Genomic DNA, 12,597 nt, shown 5'->3' with positions numbered 1-12,597 from the left:
CCTAAACAGACATTGCTTCTGTGTAGAACTAAAATTTCCAGAAACTTTGAAGCCATGGGGAAAAAAATGTCCCTACCCTCCATTTTTGCAGGGAGTGTGTTTGGGGGTAGATTGGACATTTGGATTTCACACTGATGAGTAGAATGCTTTTAAAAGCAGAGCTTTAAAATATATTACTGCCAGTTCTCACTACTGCAAGAAAAATAATTCGTAAGAGATTTCACTTCTCCTCATTTTTTTTTCCATTTTAAGATTGGGAGAGCCCCCAACCCCTTTCCGGAGTTTTTGTTTTGTTTTCCTGGTCTTCACATTACTACTTATGTACAGGAAAACATGTGCCATGGTTAAAACTTTATTTGGAATGGGTTTGTGGGTTAGTTTTATCTGCTGTGTTTTCTTCTGCTGGTTTTATTAATTTTATTTTCTCTGCTGTTTAGCTTATTTTATGATTGTTTAATTTTGCTGGGTAGTTTTATGCATATTATGATTCTTGTTAGTAATTTTGGATGACTCTTTTAATAGAAGAGTGAGATACAAATGTTTTAAAATTAAATAAATATAAATATTTCATTGTATACATATGGCAGAATAAACCCATGCATATTTGTCATATTATGTGCACATATTATGATGTATACTTCTGATTTTCCTACACAAAGGCTTTCTTCTTTGTAACTTTCCCTGAATCTGTTGGGATCTACTGCCATTCTCTGTGGCCAAATTTCAGCAGATTTGACTTTACCTCCTTACAGAATGAAGCGCTCTTTGAATGTGCATTTATATCAGGAGTTCATTTTCACGAATTCTACAATTTAAGAAATAAATGGGATAGCTTACCTTTCAAACTAACCAGGGCTTTTGCTGATGAACCTAAAATAACAAAACTCAATATGGTGATAAAATTTCTCACAGTGTACTCACAGTTCTTGCTGCATTTACATCTTAATTATCTTACAGAACACTCCTAACTCCCAAAGGTTGATGGCTGGAGAGTGGAGATGGTTAGGAAGGCCTGTTGGTGGCCCTCTGCAGGCCTCTGCTGGGAGTTTCCCTGCAGTAGCAGGAGGAACAGCCCTAAACTGGGTATTATGTGGTAAAGCTGAGTTTGGATCTGCATGATCCAAAGCCCCAGCTATGCCAACCCTGAAACTGGCACAGAAAATCCACAACCACTGCCGTAAGTTGTGTGTGTGTGTGTGTGTGTGGGGCGGGTTTTTTTTAGAAAAATATGGATCCACCAGTCTGAAAACTCTAGTGAAACCACCCTCCCACACCATCTGCCCTGGCCAGCATGAGACCACAGGGCTGGGGATGAGGCAGTAGATCTCCAAGTCTGCTTTTCCCTTCCACAGTTAGGATTGCTTTTTCCTTCATTTTCTGTTAATAAGGAAACATTTGGGGATGTCTACCTTACTGATTTAAGCCAGTTTCAAAGCTGTTCAACTATCATGGCTCACAACCAAGGCAGTATAATTCTAGGAATCTGCAATTCTGTGAAGGGACAGGATTTTCTATGAAAAAAATCTGAGCATCCTCACAAAGCATCCATCAGATGACTGTAGCTATGATAGTTAAACATAGTTTGAAGTGTAGTATAGAAATACCAGAAGAGTAGCAGCATTAGGGTCAATTCACACGTAATGTCAAATCACAGTTCAATCCTACAAGAGCAAACCCTAGTCCCCCATCCCTTGCCTACTCTGCTTAATTAGTTACTTCCTGGTCATGGTCAAACACTGTTTGTGATTACATCTGAACCATCAAACTATAGTTTTCACTTGCCCTACAAACCAAGATCAAATCTACGCTGGACTAGACTGTCAGTCTGGATTTATATTGCAAATCCATTTCAAAATTAAACAACTGAAGTAACATTAACTTTGCCACAATCACATCCAGCTTTCAATAAGATGCAACAGAACAATATATTGTTCTTCCATTAAAGGTACAGTACATGTGTTAAAGTGGGAAGTCTCTGTTCAGCTACTTCAGTACTACAATTTTGCAAAAATATTTCCAGTACATAGGCACCAGGTGCCAGTCCTCCAAATGGCATATTTTGCATTATTAGGGAGCTGACATGGTTCAAGCCTAATTTAATATAGACTTACATAATATGGCCTGCAACAGTTGTGGTAACGACTTTATTTATGCACTGAGATCCGTTTTTCATAGTAGAGGATGCAACAGAAAAATGCTTTTAACATCCACTGTACTCCCAACAGAACTATTTAGGTTATGTCTTCTTCAAGCTTCCCAACATATGTCCTTTGATATGAACTAAGATATGATTTCCCCTTCATGGATCACTGCCTTGTTGTGGCGAAGGGGTTTGTGTAACTCAGTGAAGCCATAAGCTATGCCGTGCAGGGCCACCCAAGACGGACAGGTCATGTGGCAACCCACTCCAGTATTCTTGCCAAGAAAACCCCATGGAACGTATCACAAGGCTAAAAGAGATGACGCCGGAAGATGAGCCCCTCAGGTCGGAAGGTGTCCAGTATACTACTGGGGAACAGCAGAGGGAATTTCCAAGTAGCGCCAGAAAGAGTGAAGCGGCTGGGCCAAAGCCAAAAGGACACTCAGCTGTGGATGTGTCTGGTGGTGAAAAAAAGTCTGATGCTGTAAAGAACAATATTGTTTAGGAACCTGGAATATAAGATCAATGAATCAAGGTAAGCTGGAGGCAGTCAAACATGAGATGGCAAGACTGAACATCGACATCTTGGGAATCAGTGAACTAAAATGGACAAGCATGGGCGAATTTAATTCAGGTGACCATTATATCTACTACTGTGGGCAAGAATCCCTTAGAAGAAATGGAGTAGCACTCACAGTCAACAAAAGGGTGGGAAAAGCAGTACTGGGGTACAATCTTAAAAACGACAGAATGATCTCAGTACGAATCCAAGGCAAACCATTCAACATCACAGTAATTCAAGTCTATGCCCCAACCACGGATGCCGAAGAAGCTGAGGTTGATCGGTTCTATGAAGGCCTACAACACCTTCTAGAACTAACACCAAAAAAAAGATGTCCTCTTCATCATAGGGGATTGGAATGCTAAAGAAGGAAGTCAAGAAATAACTGGGATAACAGGCAAGCATGGCCTTGGTGTACAAAATGAAGCAGGACAAAGGCTAATAGAGTTTTGCCAAGAGAACACGCTAATCATAGCAAACACTCTTTTCCAACAGCACAAGAGGCGACTCTACACATGGACATCACCAGATGGTCAATATCGAAATCAGATTGATTATGTCCTTTGCAGCCAAAGATGGAGAAGCTCTATACAGTCAGCAAAAATAAGAGCTGGAGCTGACTGTGGCTCAGATCATGAGCTGCTTCTTATTGCAAAATTTCGGCTTAAATTGAAGAACGTAGGGAAAACCACTAAACCATTCAGGTATGACCTAAATCATATCCCTTACGAATATACAGTGGAGGTGAGGAATAGATTTAAGGGATCAGACCTGATAGACAGAGTGCCTGAGGAACTATGGACAGAGGTCCGTAACATTGTTCAGGATGCAGCAACGAAATCCATCCCAAAGAAAAAGAAATGCAAGAAAGCAAAGTGGCTGTCTGCTGAGGCTTTACAAGTAGCTGAGGAAAGAAGGGAAGCAAAAAACAAGGGAGAAAGGGGAAGATATACCCAACTGAATGCAGAGTTCCAGAGAATCGCAAGGAGAGACAAGAAGGCCTTCTTAAATGAACAATGCAAAGAAATCGAAGAAAACAATAGAATGGGAAAGACTAGAGATCTCTTCAAGAAAATCGGAGATCTCAAGGGAATGTTTTATGCAAAGACGGGCATGATAAAGGACAAAGAAGGCAGGAACCTAACAGAAGCAGATGAGATTAAGAAAAGGTGGCAAGAATATACAGAAGAACTATAGAGGAAAGATCTGAATGTCCCTGATAGCCATGATAGTGTGGTCACTGAACTTGAGCCGGACATCCTCGAGAGTGAAGTCAAGTGGGCCTTAGGAAGCATTACTAACAACAAAGCTAGCAGAGATGACATTATTCCAGCTGAGCTATTTAAGATCCTAAAAGATGATGCCGTTAAAGTGCTGAACTCAATATGCCAACAAATTTGGAACACTCAACAATGGCCACAAGACTGGAAAAGGTCAGTTTACATTCCAATTCCAAAGAAGGGCAATGCCAAAGAGTGCTCAAACTCCCGTACAATTGCGCTCATTTCACATGCCAGCAAGGTGATGCTCAAAATCCTACAAGCTAGGCTTCATCAGTACGTGAACCAAGAACTACCGGAAGTACAAGCGGGGTTTCGAAGAGGCAGAGGAACTAAAGATCAAATCGCCAACATTCGCTGGATCATAGAGAAAGCAAGAGAATTCCAGAAAAACGTCTATTTCTGCTTCACTGACTACGCTAAAGCCTTTGATTGTGTGATTGATCACAACAAACTGTGGCAAATTCTTAAAGAGATGGGAGTACCAGACCACCTTACCTGTCTCCTGAGAAACCTGTACGAGGGTCAAGAAGCAACAGTAAGAACCGGACATGAAACAACCGAGTGGTTCAAAATTGGGAAAGGAGTACGACAAGGCTGTATATTGTCGCCCTGCTTATTTAATTTATATGCAGAGTACATCATGAGAAACGCCGGGTTGGATGAATCACAGGTCGGAATTAAGATTGCCGGGTGAATTATCAACAACCTCAGATACGCAGGCGATACCACCCTAATGGCAGAAAGCGAAGAGGATCTAAAGAGCCTCTTGTTGAGGGTGAAAGTGGAGAGTGCAAAAGCTGGTTTGAAACTCAACACTAAAAAAACTAAAATCATTGCATCTGGCCCCATCACTTCCTGGCATATAGAAGGGGAAGAAATGGAAGCAGTGACAGATTTTACTTTCTTGGGCTCCAAGATCACCGCAGACGATGACTGTAGCCATGAAATTAAAAGATGCTTCCTCCTTGGGAGGAAAGCTATGGCAAACCTAGATAGCATATTAAGAAGCAGAGACCTCAACTTGCCAACAAAGGTTCGTATAATCAAAGCTATGGTTTTCCCAGTAGCAACATATGGCTGTGAGAGCTGGACTATAAGGAAGGCTGAGCACCGAAGAATTGATGCTTTCAAACTGTGGTGCTGGAGAAGACTCTTACAAGTCCCCTGGACTGCAAGGAGGTCAAATCAGTCCATCCTAAAGGAAATCATCCCTGACTGCTCATTGGAAGGACAGATACTGAAGCTGAAGCTCAAATATTTTGGCCACCTAATGCGAAGAGAAAACTCACTGCAAAAGACCCTGATGCTGGGAAAGACTGAAGGCAAAAGGAGAAAGGGACAGCAGAGGATGAGATGGCTAGATGCAATGAATATGGACTTGAGCACGCTCCGGGAGAGAGCGCAGGACAGGAAGGCCTAGCGTGCTATGGTCTATGGGGTCACGAAGAGTTGGACACGACTGAACAACAACGACAACAAGATATGATTTCAGCAGCACCAGTTCTACCAAAGTAACAAATTTCACACTGTGCAGCTGAACAAATTGCAAAGAAAAATATTAGTATCATTTCTTTATTTTACATTATTTTAGGCCACCTTTAAGGGTAGAACCTTCTAGAGATAAGGTTAGTACAGATCAGACCATAGCCTGATGTAATTTATAACAGAAGGCCAATAGCCCAATAAGAACTGGTAAAACTATGCTATTTGTTTCCTGCCTCCCACTCTCTTCAATCCCCAATGTTTCCCCAGTGTTACAGTAGACAAGTGACTTGCCAAAAGGAAAGTGCTTTAAGGGAGCAATCCAATGGCCCCTAGACAGTGTCTGAGGGGCCACAGGATAGTTTGGATACCTGGATTGGAGGTTGAAACTCCTCTCCCCCTCACAGCTGGCGCAGAGAGAGCTGTGCCAGTGACCTTGGAGAGGAGGGAAAGGAGGCAGTTCTGTGGGCAGGGAAGGGACTGGGGAGGCCAGCTTATGAAGAATCCAGCCTCCCCAATCTCCTTCCCTCCTGCTCCGCAGAGCCCTAGCTAGATGGGTGGAAAAGCCTGTCTAGGAAAAATGGAGGGTGGGAGGAGCACAGAGGCTCTGCATAGGATGCCGGTCAGCCTCCAAGTTCGAAGGCTGACAGGCATCCCTATAGGATTGCACCCTAAAAGCATTATGTCACCACTGCTGTTCTCAGAATAGATACAAAATCAGAATGATAAATTACTTTTAGGTGACTGAAGGCCAATAGGAAGAGATGAATATGGTGATGTTTCTACCAGTTAAAAGCATACTGTGATGACAAATACAACTGATTTGTGAGAATCTTCATAGACTATTTAGGTGAATAGGAGTTTAGCCTATTCCTGTAGACCCCAAACGAATACATTTCTGCTTATATAAAAAGAGATCTGCTACTTTTCTAGGTGGGAAAAAGTATATAAGCTGTCCAGTGCTATGGTTATCTATACAAGGCTGCAAGTAAATAGGATCAGGTATAAGTCTTGCTGCTTCACAGAAATGTTGCAAACTGTGGCAATGCGCCAGTAAAGCACAATACCTATCACACTGCACCAGTGTAGCAGCTCAAGACAATGCAGCTCCAGTAGCACAGAAGTCTAGATCTAGGCCCAACATGAGCCAAATCTGAGCAGGGAAATTGGGTAGCAGAAGCAGAAGGGGAAGAGGGGGACTGATGACCCTAAGCAAAATCCTATTAAGATCAACATAGATTCTCCCCCCTGTTCCCAGCCCTGTGCAAAGCTGCAATGAAAAAAGATGAGTATTACTCAAAAATATTAGCACTAGGTCCCAAGACCCACAGGTTATAATGCAGCACAATACGATCGATCCATTTCCACAAATGGAAAAGAAAGAGAAAAAGCAGCAAGCCAGAAACATGCTGAGCAAACATCAGTCTAGCACAGACCTAGACTAAGCCACTTAGGAAGACATTACCAATTAGTTTGCAATGCTGCAAGTACTAGTACAGCAGTCATTCTTCGCTAGAACCAAAGAATCAGACTTCCAGGTTCAAATCTTAGATCACTTTCTGGGTGGTAAGTTCTATTTAAATTAATGGGACTTATTTCCAAGTAAACGTTTTTAAAGTCAGGATGCAAAAGTGGTAGACAAATATTTATCCAGTTGAATAAGTACTCTATCTTTTAAAGCAGGAAGGGAGTTACAAAAAGTGGGGTGCTGAAATTTCATATAAAAATCTATCACAAATAAGGACTGGCTAAGAGGATAATATCAGCACTGTGTGCATTCTATGTTTAAAAAAATATAAATTCTGTACCAATCCCCCCTGCAAACTGAATACATTATGTAAATTATGTATATACTGCCTTTGCACAAGTGTCATCAAGGTGGCAACATTTCAACCACTTGAACTATGTTTATCTTCCATACTTCATTCCACTCCTCCTACCTATAGATTGGGCAAGTGGGAGCCCCTGGCCTGATTCAGATTTTCATACAGAGCATCCCAAAGATACAGCTTTGTAGAGGAAGTTCTGGCCAGAATTATCATGAGTACCACTTCATGTGAATGTAGCAGTCATGTGAACTACTGCTGGAAAGCAGCACCTGTCAGCATGGTTGTGTCATTTCAGACATTACTTCATCCATGTGGCTGTGCCCATGGGGATGGTTTCAGTTTAGAGCAGAATGCTCCATTTTGTGAAGGTCAAGCATTATCTTGTTATATGCCATACTGCTGATGATTCACCCAATATATCGTCGTGCAACAACTGTGTTGTTTAAATAAATATTCATACATTTTTGTAATAGGCAAACTCCACGCTTCCCTAAGCAACCCAGCTTTTCTCAACCAGACTCATTGTTTGGCTGGGCCAACCATAAGACCCACTGCAGCAACAAAAGCCTAACAAACATTTATCACCCAATGCTTAAAAGCTAACAGCACAATATTATGCATGTCTCCCCAGAATTCCAACTGACCTTAATGGGACTTACACCCAGGTAAATGTATATAGGATTGCTGCCAAAGTTAGAAGACTCTGGCAGAAGTCCATAGAACTGTGGGAAAGCAAGACAGTTTTTGATAGAAAAGTACATGAACTCTTAAACAGATCTTTATACTGAATATGGAGGGGGCAGGGAGAACTGGGCCTAAAAAAAAAAAAACACAATACCTTACTGGTAACTCTCTGGGATCAGAAAATTCCTCAGAGATATTCCCCTGAACACTCTTCCTTTGAGCTTAGTTTTCATACCAGTCGATGAAGTAGTAAACCTGAATATGAATTGCACAACTTCAGACTGCAGATGGGAACTCACATGGCAGAATGCTCATCCGTGAGAAAAAAAACTTTTAAAATCCTACATAACCTAGACTAGAAACCTTCTCTTCGACATCTAGTTTTCCATGGGCAGGGATATTTTTTTTGTACAGGAATCATTCCATTGTATGAATCCCCACTTACAATCTGAACTGCTCAAGTGGAACACCACAGATAGTTTTAACACCTTATTTGCCATTTGAGAGAATGACTGGTTCACACAACATGATAACCCACTCTCAAGAGTTGAATGTATGCTGTCGTTGAATCGTGGGTTGTTGTTGAACTATGGGTTATCGCGTTGTCTGTACCTAGCTGTGCTAACAAACCATGGCTTGTTAACCACAAACAACCCACAGTTCACAACCCAACAAACCATGGGTTCTCTTCATTGGTTGTCTGTGGTTAACAAACCATAGCTTGCTGGTGTGGCTGGCTTCAGACAACATGCTAACCCAAGTTTCAACAACAACCCATGGTTCAAAGACAACCCGTACTCAACCCTTGAGAGTGGGTTATCATGTTATCTGAACCTAGCCAATGAAGTCTGATGCATTTCTGCACCCTTCCACAGCTGGTACCCTCCAGATGTTTTGGACCACAACTCCCAGCATTCCTGACTATTAGCCATACTAACTGAGACTAATGGGAGTTGAAGTCCAAAATGTTTGGAGGGCATCAGCTTGGGAACGGCTGCATTACAGGGACAGGAAATCTGTGGCCTTCCAGGTGTTGTTGAAGTACAACTCCCATATTCAATTACTACTGACAATGCTGACTGGGACTGATGAGATTGGAGTTTAACAATATCTGAAAGCCACAGGTTCCCAGCCCCTGCATTAAAGACTGCCAGAGCTACAATGATATGATGTTGGAAGGGTGATTGTGTGGTCCAATAAAATATCTTGAGTTTTCCTTCTTACTTAAAGCATAACTGATTATCATTCTTGGGGTAGGAGCAAATTTTGTTCTAGGTCAGAGTAAACAGCAAGCTGTGATTCCTTTCCTCTGTAACATCAGGCTTGGATGGGCTTCTCAACCCATTTGGATATAGTTTCACTAAACAATTCCATGCCACTCATTTCTGACATGGTGTTCATGCCCTCTGCTTGATGTACACATCCACCTGCTTTTGCAAGTTATTACATACCTAGATTAGGGCAGGGGTGGGCCACATGTGGCCCTCCGTATGTTTTCGCTTACAACTCCCATCAGCCCTAGCCAGCATAGACAATGGTCAGAGATGGTTATAGGCCAAAATGTATTAAAACTATTTTAACCCAGTACAGAGTTTTGATATGTGATAGTTTCTCTCTATGAAAAAGCATATCCTTCAACTATTATGTCATAACACAGAATCAGTCCAGAAACTAGCTTTCAGAATGATCCTAACATTGTAAGAAGAAAAACACATATTTTGAACACGTTTTACTAATCATAGTAAAGAGTATCCTCAAATCTTGCTTTGCTGTACAAAGCATTCCAACAGCTACACTACAAATATGGTAACTTGAAACAATTTTATTAAGCTTCTATTCTGCAGTGTGCTTGCATTCCTGGCCTCCTGCCTTTCTACCACACACATATATATGTTTGTCTATTAAATAAATATTTTAGAGTTTTCTCACTTGCTAAGGGTTTCGCTTTGTCTAAACATTTATGTTTCACACTATTCATGTACACTTAAAACCAATTTATAATTTGCCAGTAGATAGTATTTTATTATATACCTCAGTTTTCTCTTAAAGTTTGAACTTGTGTAGCACCAACATAGTTTTAGAACTGAGCATGTGGTGTGCATATTGTTTTGTATTATTACCAGATATTTTAATATATGTCTTCGGCTACCACCTACATAATGACTTTGTCATTCATGTTTATATTCATCTCCTTGATTCCATATGCACTTTACAGTGTACGTATAAGATTTGCTTTGCAAGTCTGCATCATACTTCACCAAATTCAGTAGAGTGGACTGTATAAAGGGCCACCCCAGTATCCCTGTTCCCCAGGAAGAATTTTACATTAACCTCTATTGCTGTTCAGTCTGTGCCTTCAGTTAATACTCTGTATGTCCTTTTACATAAACTTAACGAAAAGTCAAGCAAATCTTAACCAGCCCCAGGGGTGCATGGTTCTGTGGCAGTTCTCAATCCACTATGGAAGATATGCATTGGAGGACACACAGACTCCCTTGATTGGCCACCAGTGCTCTATCTAAATCAAGTGCTATTCACTCATGACACTTCTGAACACAGAATGTGCCACCTGTCCACCAGATTCAGTGCAAGTACCACCACAGTGAAAATATATTCCTGTTTTTGCTTCCCAACAGTGTCCATACAACCCATGTGGATCATACATATGGCATAACTCAAGATACAATAAATTGCCCTGGTGCTTGCCCTGGCCAAGCCAAATAACAGGAAACATATTCATCCCCACGAAGTGAACACCCACAAAAACATGCACTACCAGCCTTGGCTCTGTACTCATAGGTATTAGTATTTATTAAATTACTTCTTGACATATACAAGAAGGAGAAACTGGGAACGTGCCCTGTGTCATATTCTGTTGGTATGATCAAGAGTTAGAAAGTAAGCTTTATTTATCCCAGTTAGAAATGGTCTCCTAAGCAGCAATATGTTTCTTAGTGTAAAGGGAGAGCACATAAGCCTCCCCAAATGCACGGAAGGCTAATGTCATGTCAAGGCACAGGGTGCCCATGGCAGGACAGGGATCCCCCTCCTCAACAGATCTGCGCTGTGGTGGTGGTGGTGCTGTATTCTGTTTCACTGTCTACCTTGGATAGGTGCGATGCCAGTGCAATGCCGCCCACTGCCCTGTACATAACGCTTCTCTGCCGGGCTTGGAAAGGCGTGCTCTACTTCCTGCCCATCACGGGCACTGCCCCGGCCTGCGCCAGGTCTCGGGGTACGGCTCATCCCCGACAGGAGAAGGGGAGATTACATAACAGAGGCTTCCGGCCCTGCTCTGTTGGTCTCCCCCCCCCCCGACCCAACCCCTTCAACGCCTCCCAAAGGGAGTAGCTGAGGGGAGCGACTGGAGGGGAGGACGCTGGAGAACAGAGCTAGGCCGGCCCGGACACGGAGGGAGGAGACTGTGACTCCGGCCCCGCACAGCTCCCGCCCCGGCACCCACAACAACAGCAGCAGCAAGAGCAGCAGGCGCCGGCGGCAGCAAGAGCGACCCGGCCACTGCGGCTCCAGTGAGGGGAAACAGGCGGAAGGTCCCGCACGCCGAGCCGCGGCTTCAAGAGCGGCCGAAGAGCAAGGGCCGGCAGCGGGGCAGAGTCGAAGGGGCACAGGTCGCTACTCACTCTCGTCAGGCAGCTGATCCAACTCCGCCATCTTGAAGGAGCCGCGCCGCTTTTTCAAAGGCTGCCTGTCGCGGTGCATTGTGGGGGAGGAGACGGAGTCCTCCAGCCTGCCTGACTGGAGAAATGGGGGGGGGGAGGGGGACGCGCCAGCGGCTCGCTCAGCCTGCCCGGGCTCCACGAAAGCAGGGGCGGGAGCTCGCTCCCTCGCGCGCGCCTTGTTTTCGCAACCCGCCGGGAGGTGGGAATTGTTGGAGCTCCACGGGGAGGGCAGCTGCCGCCCTCTCACACAGGAGCGGGGAACTTCAGGAGCAGGACTGGGCAGAGCCGACGGTGGGCTGCAGCGGCCGCACCTGGTGCGCGGCTCCCTCGGGCAGCGGGTGGCACTTACCCACGTCATTCGGGACCGGCTTGTGACCCTCCCGGGCTCTCCAGTGGGAGTTGGGCAGTGTGGCGCGGGGCATGAGAGCCAGCTGCGCCACCGTAGCAACTTCGTAGTCACTTTCCTTGCTTTTTTTCTTTTATAATTTCCTTCCTTCCTCCCCGTCCTTTTTCTGACACCTGCCGTTTCCGCTATTCTCACAGTTTTTCACTTAAGAATGTTTACAGCGCAAGCATTTGTGTGTCTACTCAGGTTCCATTTTATGCTGTAGGGTGAGTGTGGTGGCAGATTTAACCAGCTTTCAATACTACTCCTGTTTCCGTATTCACAAAGCAGGGCTTAGAAGCCCTAGTCTATACATGGAAATAATGGGAATGTCTACCCTTTCCCTCTCTTAAGGCGCAATCCTATGCATGTTTAGACAGAAAAAAGTCTTTCTGCCTAAATATGCATAACATTCCACCCTTCATAATCCTGGATACGAGAATTTAAAAGCACATATAAAGCAAAAATAGCCACCGTTGCATTGTATAGTAGCCTCTGTGCATTGATCATGGAGGGAGGGGTGGGTGGTGGTAGTGAATCCAGAATCCACCG

At 43.6% G+C, this 12,597-nt stretch overlaps 1 protein-coding gene across 2 annotated transcripts in view; it reads right to left on the bottom strand.

Annotated features, from left to right (window-relative positions):
• Nucleotides 1-12,137, bottom strand: part of LIN9 (lin-9 DREAM MuvB core complex component) — a 37,899-nt gene extending 25,762 nt beyond the window's left edge. The window contains exons 1-2 of one of the 2 annotated variants that reach the window (XM_084828646.1): nucleotides 12,010-12,137; nucleotides 838-870 (exon numbers count right to left, since the gene is read on the bottom strand). In XM_084828646.1, the coding sequence (XP_084684772.1) occupies nucleotides 838-870; nucleotides 12,010-12,082 (106 nt within the window). In that variant the 5' untranslated portion in view covers nucleotides 12,083-12,137. Of the gene's footprint in view, nucleotides 1-837; nucleotides 871-11,621 lie in introns of both variants that reach the window. The other variant, XM_084828645.1, reaches the window with a different exon arrangement.
• Between the last annotated feature and the right edge of the window lie 460 nt (nucleotides 12,138-12,597).

The sequence above is a fragment of the Heloderma suspectum genome, chromosome 1, assembly GCF_057233095.1.
Source record: "Heloderma suspectum isolate Gila_16-S chromosome 1, 16-S_ref, whole genome shotgun sequence".
NCBI classification, from domain to species: domain Eukaryota; kingdom Metazoa; phylum Chordata; class Lepidosauria; order Squamata; family Helodermatidae; genus Heloderma; species Heloderma suspectum.
This window is presented reverse-complemented; position numbering and strand designations above follow the sequence as displayed.